Consider the following 12,500-nt stretch of genomic DNA (forward strand, 5'->3'; position numbering starts at 1 on the left):
ATAGCAACATCGTCATCATCATCGTCTTCCTCCTGCTCTTTCGTCGTCATCAATATAAACAAAATAGTCTCAAAGTCTGTGGCCTTTCATGCCCTGCTCACATGGTGACCTCAGTTTCGATACCCCTCCACTTCCGTGCTTGGGGTGAGTCCTGTCAATGTCGTCAGTGTCGGCAGATTCATGGGGGGGCTGTTGTTTGAGGGACGTGGTGGCGGTCTCCACTCTGGGAGGGACGCTCACTCAGTCTGGCTCCGCGACTAAGCCATTATTGTCGTTAGTAGGGGGCTTAGTAGGTGGTGTCCTAAATACGTTAAAACAGAACAGGCACCACTGAACACCACCGAAGTGACTCAGCAGCAGTGCAGGGTCTCCTCTGGTGTGTGGCCTCCTGGCGACCTAACATCGATGGTTCCCTGTGGACTGCCGACGCTGGAACTGCGACGGACGAACCCGGGTGTGGCTGTGTATGGGGGAATCTAAATGAGCGGCGTGGGAGTAATGCCACTGAAACGGTGCAGATGATGGGGCAGCAAAAAAAAAAAAAAAAAAAAAAAAAAAAAAAGGTGGGGTTAACACAAATGAGACAGATTGATTAAGTAGTTAATAAACTTTTTTTTTCTAATATCAATAAACGAAGTGGTGTCAAAGAAATGTTTTGTCATTGTCATGAAGATGTTTCGTGCGCGCTGTCTGCGTGCTGCATGTGTCGAATAATCTGTCTCCTATCCATACTTTCCCATTTACATCTTCTTCTCAAGTCTTGTGGTGTGGACAAAGAGATTGGGATGACGGTTGCTTCAGCTCGTTGGCCGTTGTTTCAGGAAGAACACTTTTCGTGGGCTGACTCTTCCACTGCTTCAATGAGCTGAGTGCCAATCGATCCCTAATTCAGAGGGTTGTCAGAGTCTGTTGCCCCCCACCTCCACCCCCACCCCCCCACCCCCTTCCCCCACCCTCCAGATAAAACACCCAACCCTAACCCTACCCCCATCCCCTCCCAACCACCATAAAAAATCCATCTCTTAAATTGTGTGCTCTCTCAGCAAATCCACTCACCCACCCACCACCACCTTCCCACCGCCCCTTGCACCCAGAGAAAAAGAAACAACTTTCTATGACGCGATTTGCTTGTGGTGGTATGTAACTATGTTAGATTGGTCCCCTTTCCGTTCCCACTGTCAAAGAACGTGGTATGGTGATTCCCTTGGGTGTCGACAATAAACCCGACTGTGAATATCCACATAGTTTAGTCCTGGTTGTTTGGGCAGTAGCGTTGGGAATCATATCCCTACCATTAGTGAAAATATCTAAGCTGTAGGAATGTCCTCTTTTCTTGCAGTCACGTTGTTTGTGCTATCTTCACTCCCATTCATCTTCCCCCAGCCTTTCTTTTCTTCTCTTCCTGTCGTCGTAGTCTCTTCGTTTCTGTCTTCATGATTCATTTACCAGTGTGTGTGTCCACCCCCACCCCCTCCCCCGCCACACTCCCCCTCCCCACCTCCCCACCCCCTTCGCCAGAGTTGACTTGCGGAAGACATGTCGCATGTACAGAATAAACGATGGGCTGAGAACGTCAAAGAATGGACCGGGAAAACCATTTGCAGAAAGCCATGCTTTGACACACAAGGGATAGCCCTGGAGGAATCTGGTGAACAGTTCTTCTGTGCGGCGTGCCCCAGTAACTCTTCACAGAGAATGAAAGAAGAAGAACCACCACCACCACCCCGGCCTTCCTACCCACCCCTCCTCCAGCCTTCCCTCCATCGTCCACCACCTCCCACGCTGCCCCCACCCCACTCCACCCCCACCCCCTCCCCCACCCTCCCACCCCAAAAAAATCATGTTTGCAGCCACTAGGAAGCCGACCAGACTTCTTTATTCTGATGTGTCAGTAACTGGTGAGGTTGTAACTTTCCGTGAGGGTTATCGCTGCCGGCATATCCTCCACTATTGATGGCCAGCATGGCATTTACACTTTCTTAGATATATGCATTGGTTGGTTTTGTTGTTGTTGTTGTTGTGTGTGTGTGTGGTGCAGAAATATTGGGTTATGAAAATGTAGATATACTCGTACTTGAAAAATCATAATTGAAATTTTCGAAGTAGTAATCATAAGCTGGAAATAGAAACAGGGAGACACAAATGCATACCACGAGAGTTACGACTTTGTAAGGTTTGTAAAATGTCTGTGATTGGGGATGAATTTCATTTTATAATGGAATGTCCCAATTATGATCAGTTACGAAATGGATATGTTAAAAAAATATTTGTCTCCAAAATCGGTTTTTAATTTTTGTAACATGCTCAAAGGGGGCAAAAAAAGTCATTTTAGCTGTAAGTAAGTTGATTAGATTTGCAAATGTTGCCTAGCTACACTTTTGGAGTTAAAAGACATTTGTGTTTTCTCAACTGCTATGTGACATTATTGTGTATTTGGAAATGTTTGTTCTGGGCATGAAAAGATTATTTTGTAATCGTCCATACTCCAATAGGAGTGAAACGTGTGTGTGTGTGTGTGTGTGTGTGTGTGTGTGTGTGTGTGTGTGTGTGTGTGTGTGTGTGTGTGTGTCTGTGTGTGTGTGTGTGTGTGTTCAGGAAGTGATAAATTATGCGGATAGGTCTGGCAGCCTCCAGTGCATTCTGTATTATTTGCTATGACAGAGTCTAACAGTGCAGTGAAATACGTCAATGGATTGGAAGTTATGTGTCTGCTGGGTTTTTTTTTTGTTTTTTTTTGTTTGTTTGTTTTTTTTTGGGGGGGGGTTGTTTTTTTTGGGGGGGGGTTTGGTGGGGGGGGTGTTGTTTTTTTTGGGGGAGGGGGGTCATCTGTGGGTTTTTTTTGGTCTTTGCCATGGGGTTTGATTCGTGGACGGTTTTATCTGATTTCTCATTTGCTTTCAGACGTCGTGATAGTCTCTACGGTCGACCGGGCTACAAACAACACGAGTTCGAATCTGAGACAGCCAAGGTTTTTTTGTTGTTTTTTGTTTTTGTTTTTGTTTTTTCTTAATTGGCATCTTCGTTAAACAACCCTCCCCACCACCCACCTCCCCCTCTCCCTCATCACCTCCAGTCTTTATGTGCTGTCATTCTAGGCGATGTTAGTGATATGTTAATTAATCACCTCCAATCTCTATGTGCTGTTATTCTAGGCGATGGTAGTGATATGTTAATTAGTCTCCCTTTTCCCCACTTTTCTGGGATGATCCATGGACAGAGATCACCTGATGTGGATGTTTATTTTAAACCCTCTTTTTTGTTGGGGGGTTTGTTCTCGCTTTTTTTTATTTGTTTGTTTGTTTGGTTGGTTGGTTTTTTGATTGTTTGTTTTTGTTTGTTTTTTGCTTGTTTTTTTCTTGTTTGTTTGTTTGTTGTTTTTTAACAAACTAAAAAATAAAAAAAATAAAAAGTTGTTTTCTTCTTCTTCATGGGCTGCAACCCCTCACGTCCACTCGTATGCACGAGTGGGCTTACATATATATATATATATATATATATATTTTTTTTTTTACGTGTATGACCGTTTTGCCCCCGCCATATAGGCTGTTTTCGGGGGCGGGGTATGGGTGGGCAGAGGTTGTGTCCATTGTGGCTGACTCAGCAGTGGTTATTATCTCATGAACAGGTGTCTAGACGATTGCGGTGAATCCCCGGGACTGTTGTTGAGTCTCCCCAGTGGCGCTTTCCGTCTCAAGAATTTTGCCGGTTCTGTCTCAGCCGTGGATGTTGTTTCGGTGGGCATGAAGTCGTGGGCGATTGCCTCTGAAGTGAATGTCTTGCGTTAGTTGTCTGAAGAGCAGGGGTTTTTGTTTTTGTTTCTTCTTCTTCGTCTTCTTTTCTTCTTGTTGTTTTTTTATTTTATTAAATTGGATACAGTCATGGAGGTGGGGGCTGTATTATGTTGCCATTTTCGTTTGATACATACAGCACGATGGGGTCAGTCAACACCTGTGCTTTTCATCAACACCACCACCACCCTCCACCTTGCCCTACCCCCCTCATCCGCCTTCCTACACACACCTTTTTTTTCTTGGGTGTTTTCTTCTTCTTCTTCTTCTTCTTCTTCTTCTTCTTCCTGTGTTTCTACATTTTGCTGTTATATCAAGTCTTAAAGTCTTCTGGAAGGAAAGGAATCTCAATGATTTGCTGTTCGTCTTCTCTTTTGATTGCTTGGTACGTTCATTGGACATCATTTGTTTTGATTTGTGTACCGGCTGGTGTGTGGGAGGGTAGGCAGTGAGGGGAGGGGAGGTATTCTTCTTATGTCGAGATGTAGACTTAGGTTTTCAATTTTCCCTTTTGATTTGCATTATTCTGACGTGCTTTCATCATTCATCTAAGTTCCTGGACTGACTGGATTTTAAATGACTTGAACAAAAATTTACCGAACCTTTGAAATTTAGAACCCTTTCACTGCCAAGCTCGCATTTATGCAGCAGCTAGGTAGAGGAGTCATGTCACTGAAGGGTGACCAGATCATGGGTCTCTTATCCATGAACCTACTGCTCTTAATGTTCGGTGATAGGATAGGCCATATTTTCTACATATCACAGGAGGAATCCCCAGCTATTCTTAGACTGCATATTTTCTGTGTTTGTAGCACAAGTGAATTGTGCACTTTAAATTGACTGGCGGTGAAAGAGTTAATTGTGGGTTATGTTTTCGGTTTTCTCTTTTAATTTACATTATACTGACGTGTTTTCTTCATTGATTTCAGCTCCTGGACTGACTGGATTTTAAATGACTTGAACAAAACTGGTGCCGAACCTTTTTTTAGAAGTTGTGTTCCTTTTTTCTCTTTCTTTTTTTTTTCTTCTTCTTTTTTTTTTTACGCGGGCAGTAACTTACATTGGCCTACAAAGTTAACAGAACCAGTCAGACAGGGTGTCGCTATGCTTTTCCTTACTCAGTATTCCCAGTCCCCCTGGGGGAGAGAAAAAAAGAGAGATGGATATTTGGTGTTGCTGGCTTTGCTTGTGTCGTCTTTGTCAGGATGCTCAGGGCAGAGGGCGCGCCGACAGTCAAGGCAGACAACTCTTGATGTTCTTCGGATCTGTCTGGTGGGGACAGAGATCACTCGTGTGGTCCCGTTTGTTGCATCCAGTATTTCTTTTTTATTTTCTTGTTCCTTTTTTTTTAAGGTAGTAAGCAAAACTTGTATAGGTTATGTTTCTTTCATATGCTTCGGTTGCTGTCATCAGTCATGTCATGCTCCACTTCATTTTCTTTTTTTCCAATCCATCCTCTTTCCTCATCTCTCTCTCTCTCTCTCTCTCTCTCTCTCTCTCTCTCTCTCTCTTTCATTCTCTCTCTCTATCGTCTCTTTGACTTCTTGGAACAGAGAAATACTTGGATGCTTTATGGGTGAACACATATTGCAACACACTCGCTCACTTCAGGATGACGGTGGATATCACAAGTTAATGTTCACAGATATTGTTATTCAAGGAAACCAGATGGCAGTAAATGTCCATTTTGTAGTAACATAACACACTTGAAACCGAAATTCACTTTATTGGTTTAGTGCGCAAAGTATGACGATTTGAGATCTAACTTCTTCCAGGATGTTGTCTATTTCCAAAATCATAATCTTGATTATGTTTATGAGAATTTCAGAGGAGAGTGCGGGTGATTTTGCTATGTTTCTATTTCATGCCTTTAAGGTCAGATCTCAGATTTTGAATGCAGACCAAAATCTACAAAACAGAGGTGAAGCAGCGTATCAAGTATCACGGAGCAACTCTTTCCATGAATATGCTAATTATGTGCGGTATTTTACTGTGGTATTTTCCATTACGTAGTTAGTGCCGAATAGGACTGTGGCCTATCCTGCACACTGGTGTCAGTGTCAGTGCCTCTTTCGTCTCACTGACGAGAAAGCTAGCAGTATATGTGCATGAAGCATTAGCCTTACGGCATAGCTGTGTTGATAATATGAACTAGAATGAAACTGATATTATTTGAGAAGCTTTGTATATATTATCACTCCCATTGTAATGGGCCAGAGGTCTTTGCAATTAGATCATTCTGGGGTTTTAGTTCTGAGTACTCTCTCTCTCTCTCTCTCTCTCTCTCTCTCTCTCTCTCTCTCTCTCTCTCTCTCTCTCTTTCTGTGTTATATTTGAGGTCTATATCAACTCTCTGTCTGTCTTTGTCTCTGTCTCTGTCTCTGTCTGTCTGTCTGTCTGTCTGTCTCTCTCTCTCTCTCTCTCTCTCTCTCTCTCTCTCTCTCTCATCCCCCTGTCTCTATAACCACTCATTATTTACTCATAACCTGCGTCCTATTTACTTTTCATCACATTTCTTTCGTGTTCTTCTGTTATACTGGACTCGTGTTTCTTTGATATGTATGTATCCATTGTTGGTCGTCACGCTTTCTTTTTAAGTCTGATTCAAAAGCTTCTGGAAGAAATACCACTATGCCGGTTGAACAATAATTGGCTTCTAAACCATCGTTTTGGCTTAAACTTTCACCTTGTACTTCTGTTTGATTCATCTGTGCTCTGCTCCCATATTTTCCTTTTTTTCTTTTCTTTTTTTATCTAAAAGTTTATATTTTCGTGTTTTCAGGTCTGGTCTTTGCTATGGGCTGATCAACTGTAATAATAAACAAAACAAAAAAACAAAACAAAACAAAAAAACCCTGGACGTAATGAAGATAAACTGCCGAACTTTTTAAACTTTTTTTTTTCTTTTTTACGCGTGCAGTAACTTACACATTGTCCCACAAAGTAAACAAAACCAGACCGACAGGGTGTCGCCAGTGCTTTTCTTTTCCCTGTGTCTCTGATCCCCTGGGGAGGAAAATAAAGATGGATGGTTTCGGGGTCTGGCTGGCTGGGCTGGCTGGCTGGCTGGCTTGTGTCGTCTTTGTGAGGATGCTCATGACAGATGGCGCGCCAACACTCAGGGTAAGACAACTCTTGATGGTCTTCCGGTCTGTCTGGTGGAGACAAGAGACCTCTGTTTGCTCGGTTTTCTGCACTCAGTATTCCTCCCCACCCCACCCCACCCCCCTTATATATATATATATATATATATATATATATAGTTTTGTACAAAAATGAAAGAAATCAGTGAGAGTCGTGTTTCTTTGATAATTGCGATTGTCGTCAGCCCTCTTCCTATCTCTGTCTGTGGCGTGTCTGTCTCTCCGTCTGTCTCTATGCCTGTCTGTCTGTCTGTCTGTCTGTCTCTCTTATCCTTTTGCATACACATACTCTGTCTCTGTAACTATTCATTTATCACGGCCTGGGTCCTTTTCCTGTTTCGTCGTTCACTTTCATGTTCTTCTGTTTATTGAAATCATGTTTCTTTGATATCTAGGGTTGCTGCTCTCCTCCTTTCTTCTTCTTCTTCTTCGTCGTCTTTTGCCCCCCCCCCTGCCCCCTTTCCGTACCCCCACCCTCCCCTTTCCCCGCTCCCCGCTTCACTCTCTCTGTGTGTCTCATTCTCTCTCTGTCTCTCTCCGGCTCTATCTCTGTCTCTCTTTCCTTTTCAACTCTGTCTTTGTCTCTACCGCCATCAGTCAATGCCTGCGTGCCATTTCCTTTCATCATCTTTCTTTCTTTTTTTTTTCTTCTGTTGGATTACACACACAACATATGCAATTGCACCCACGTCACCCCTCGCGTGGAAAGACAGACAGTCGGTAAACTTAGAAACCAATAAATATATACATACATACATACATGCATACATACATACATACATACATATATATATATATATATATATATATATATATATATATATATATATATATATATATATATATATATATATATATATATATATATATATATATGCTAAAGAAACAAACGAACAAGAAATAAAAAGAAAACAACGCACAGTAAGGAAATCTTAGAGAGAACTGAAGGAAAGAAAGAAATGTAAGAAAGAAGGAAGGAAGGAAGATGAATAAAACAATAAAGAGTGGTACCTTCCCCCATACACAAGGGGCACAACTTCAAGTCAGTGCTTGTGTATTAAGAGAGTTGACGCTCTTCTTTATTCTTTTAATCATACACTCTCCTTGCCCCATTGTTTTTTTCATTTCGAAGGAAGGATGGAAGGAAGAAAGAACGGAAGAGAGGAGGGATAGCGAAACGGAAGGATGGAATGATTGTAGGAAGAAACAAAAGAAGAAAGAGGTGACTGAAAGAGAAAAGGAATGAAGGAAGGAAAGAAAGAATGGTGGGAGGAAGAAATAAAGGAAGGACGGACGGGATGAAGGAAGAAGAAAAGGAAGGAAGGACAGGCGGAATAGAGGAAGGAAGCCAGGGAGGAAGGAAGGAAGGAAGCCAGGGAGGAAGGAAGGAAGGAAGGAAAGACAGGCGGAATGAAGGAAGGAAGGAAGCCAGGAAGGAAGGAAGGAAGGAAGCCAGGGAGGAAGGAAGGAAGGAAGGAAGGAAAGACAGGCGGAATGACGGAAGGGAGAAAGCCAGGAGGGAGGAAGAAGGAGGAAGGACGCCAGGGAGGAAGCAAAGAAGGACGCCAGGGAGGAAGCAAAGAAGGAAGGACGCCAGGGAGGAAGCAAGAGGAAGGAAGGACGCCAGGGAGGAAGCAAAGAAGGAAGGAAGGACGCCAGGGAGGAAGCAAAGAAGGAAGGATGGACGCCAGGGAGGAAGCAAAGAAGGAGGAAGGACGCCAGGGAGGAAGCAAAGAAGGAAGGACGCCAGGGAGGAAGCAAAGAAGGAAGGAAGGACGCCAGGGAGGAAGAAAAGAAGGAAGGAAGGACGCCAGGGAGGAAGCAAAGAAGGAAGGAAGGACGCCAGGGAGGAAGCAAAGAAGGAAGGACGCCAGGAAGGAAGGAAGGAAGGACGCCAGGAAGGAAGGACGCCAGGGAGGAAGCAAAGAAGGAAGGAAGGACGCCAGGAAGGAAGGAAGGAAGGACGCCAGGAAGGAAGGAGAGGAAGCCAGGGAGGGAGGAAGGAAGCCAGGGAGGAAGCCAGGGAGGAAGGAAGGAAGTAAGGAAGGAAGGAATCCAAGGAGGAAGGAAGGAAGCCAGGGAGGAAGGAAAGAAGGAAGGAAGGACGCCAGGGAGGAAGGAAGGAAGGACGCCAGGGAGGAAGGAATGAAGGAAGGAAGGACGCCAGGGAGGAAGGAAGGAAGGACGCCAGGGAGGAAGGAATGAAGGAAGGAAGGACGCCAGGGAGGAAGGAAGGAAACCAGGAAGGAAGGAAGGAAGGAAGGACAGACGGAAGGAAGGAAGGAAAGAAGCCAGGGAGGAAGCCAGGGAGGGAGGAAGGAAGCCAGGGAGGAAGCCAGGGAGGAAGGAAGGAAGTAAGGAAGGAAGGAATCCAAGGAGGAAGGAAGGAAGCCAGGGAGGAAGGAAAGAAGGAAGGAAGGACGCCAGGGAGGAAGGAAGGAAGGACGCCAGGGAGGAAGGAATGAAGGAAGGAAGGACGCCAGGGAGGAAGGAAGGAAGGACGCCAGGGAGGAAGGAAAGAAGGAAGGAAGGAAGCCAGGGAGGAAGGAAGGAAGGAAGGAAGGAAGGAAAGACAGGAGGAAGCAAAGAAGGAAGGACGCCAAGAAGGAAGGAAGGAAGGAAGGACGCCAGGGAGGAAGCAAAGAAGGAAGGAAGGACGCCAGGGAGGAAGCAAAGAAGGAAGGAAGGATGCCAGGGAGGAAGCAAAGAAGGAAGGAAGGAAGGAAACAGAAGAGACCAACACACAGACAGGTGTGGCGACAGACAGGAAGGGAGATAAAAGAAACGGATTACTCACCCTGCACACCCCACCCTCGCTCGCTCTCTCTCTCCCCATCACCCCCTCTCTCTCTCTTTCTCTCTCTCTCTGTTTCTCTTTTCCCCTGTCTCTGTTCTGTCTGTCTGTATTGCTTTCTTTCACACACACACACACACACACACACACACACACACACACACACACAATCATTCACTCACTCACTAGCACTTATACTGGTACTAACACACACGCATGCACGCACGCACACACACACAGGCTGAAAGACAGATCAACTCTGAAGCTTGCAAATTGAAGTTGTGATCTGATTTCTTCGGAATCTCCTCGCGTTACCGCTACATCCTTTTCTTGGAAACCTAACGCCTGGAGTCCGAAGACCGAGTTAACTCTCTCCATACGAACGGCGAAAGAGACGATGTTAACAGCGTTTCACCCCAATTACCATCATCAAAATATTGCAAGCGGAAGGCTCTTATACTGAAGACGTGAATGTTGACAAAGAATACCACAATTCTGACGACGACGGAAGCTAAAGCTTGGGTCATTCAGACACCCACTGGACATCCGAGGGGTCTGTGTAGAAGAGAAGAGAGGACTGGCCGTACTGAGTGAGTTAACCTCATCGGATCTGTGAATCCCGGTGTAGCTGGAGAATCTTACCCCCTCGAGAAAAAGAGATACTCCGGACCAAAATCGAACATGAAATCGGAGTGGGTCTAGCATCGTGACTGTCTCAGTGACTTAGCGAACTGGAAGCCGGCTTATCTGTTAATCCCTTCTTTCTTGTGAATTTGTTTATGGAACGATGAAAATTTGTGTCCTACTCTGGGTGAGACAGTCTTTTTATGTCGCCTGTTTATCAGTTAACGTGTCAAACAATTTCACTTTCAGAGAAAATAAGGAATCCTTGTTTCTTGTTTTATAAGAATACTATGTTTGTAAGTTACATTTGTTTTCTTTTCGCGTGTTTCGTTCATATTGTTCCCCCCTCCCCTTTCCACACACACACACACACACAGATATATATATATATATATATATATATATATATATATATGTGTGTGTGTGTGTGTGTGTGTGTGTGTGTGTGTGTGTGTGTGTGTGTGTGTGGTGTGTGTGTGTGTGTGTGTGTGTGTGTGTGTGTGTGTGTGTTTGTGTGTGTGTTAAAAATGTCCATGTGTTACCAAAAAAAATTAATGTTTTTTGGGGTTTTTTTTGTTGATGTCAAAAGTCAATCGGTTTCCGAGAGACTTAAACGGAATGTAGTTGAGGAGGCTTGGTTCCAGGTTTCACTCCATGAATGGGGTTGATTAAGATGGCGTCAAAAGAAAAGAAAAAACTCGGTTTCTGGGAGATTCACTTCGGGCACTGCCGTAGGAGGGAACTTTACTTCTAGTCTTCACTCCATGAGGGGCGTTCACAGAGTCTAGCTCCACGAAAAGCAGTTGTTATCATTGTCGTCAGTGGTGTAAGGGTGGAGGGAGGTGGGGGGTGGGAGGGTAGGTTCTGCTTTCCACTGTGCTGGGTGTCTGGGTGGTCTCAGGACGACCTGTGATATTCGTCGCTTTCTGTGCTGTGACTGTTGTAAGTCCTGCAACAGGGACGGAAACCAGCCAGCGTGTAGCCCAGAGTATGGACAAGTTAGGATGGGCGAAATGATAGCAATACCACAGACAAATGACAAGGCAGCAGAAATAAATGAATGAATCAATGATAAGTTAAAGAAATAGATAATGAATAATACAGTAAATAGATACTAATGAGTCAACGCTAAATAAACACTAAATAAATGGATGAATAGCAGAAGGGAAGAGGGGTTGACGAATTCCGCATTGAGCAGATATTGACAATGCTTTCTTCTACAGATATTGACAATGCTTTCTTCTACAGATATTGATCTACAGATATTGACGATGCTTTCTTCTACAGATATTGATCTACAGATATTGACGATGCTTTCTTCTACAGATATTGACAATGCTTTCTTCTACAGATATTGATCTACAGATATTGACGATGCTTTCTTCTACAGATACTGACAATGCTTTCTTCTACAGATATTGATCTACAGATATTGACGATGCTTTCTTCTACAGATATTGACAATGCTTTCTTCTACAGAGAAAGAGTTGTGTTTTTTTTCATGAGCATAAAACCAAGTTTGTTTGTTTGCTTGTTGCTGTTATTTTGTTTGTTTGTTGTTGTTTGTTTGTGCGTGTGTGTGTGCGCGTATGTTTGTGTGTGTGTGTGTGTGTGTGTGTGTGCGTGTGTTGTTGTCGTTGTTGTTGTTTTGGGGGGAATGCTTTTTGGATGATTGGTTGTTGTTTTTGTCGTTGTCGGGTGGTATGTGCTTTTTTGTGCAAAATATAAGTTATTCTTATATAACTACTGTATTGATGCCCCCCCCCTCCCCGACTTTGCCCTTGCCAATTGAGACTTTGTTATGAATAAATCGAAATGAAAATACTTCGTCAAGGCTGGTACTTATTCAAAATCTTACCTGTACTCTATTTAGTTTATCTTTTGTGTTTGTGTTTGTGCAGGATCTGACCATTACTGTGGCCAGCGAGTTTCCTGCCACCGAAGTTGAGCTCATCGAAGATTCCGATAACCGTCACATGGTCAATAAACAAAGCTTCGTGGATGAGCAGGAATGGCATCTCTACTGTCATACTGAGTGCACCAAGTGGGAGCTAAAAATAGACCCTGTCGACGACGCGGCCAAACGTTCGGCAATTTCCGTGAAGTGTCGGGCGGCTCGGCGACCGGGTTACTTCGTGTGGAATATATTCA

The 12,500-nt window shown here is 44.1% G+C and overlaps 1 protein-coding gene across 1 annotated transcript in view; it reads left to right on the forward strand.

Annotated features, from left to right (window-relative positions):
* The window catches only part of LOC143293136 (cys-loop ligand-gated ion channel-like), a 182,879-nt gene that overhangs the window by 139,273 nt on the left and 31,106 nt on the right, over positions 1-12,500 (forward strand). The window contains exon 4 of the mRNA XM_076604051.1: positions 12,251-12,500. This exon is cut by the window's right edge and continues 8 nt beyond it. Within this exon, the coding sequence (XP_076460166.1) occupies positions 12,251-12,500 (250 nt within the window). The remainder of the gene's footprint in view (positions 1-12,250) is intronic.

This window comes from Babylonia areolata, chromosome 18, assembly GCF_041734735.1.
Source record: "Babylonia areolata isolate BAREFJ2019XMU chromosome 18, ASM4173473v1, whole genome shotgun sequence".
Classification (NCBI taxonomy): Eukaryota; Metazoa; Mollusca; class Gastropoda; order Neogastropoda; family Buccinidae; genus Babylonia; species Babylonia areolata.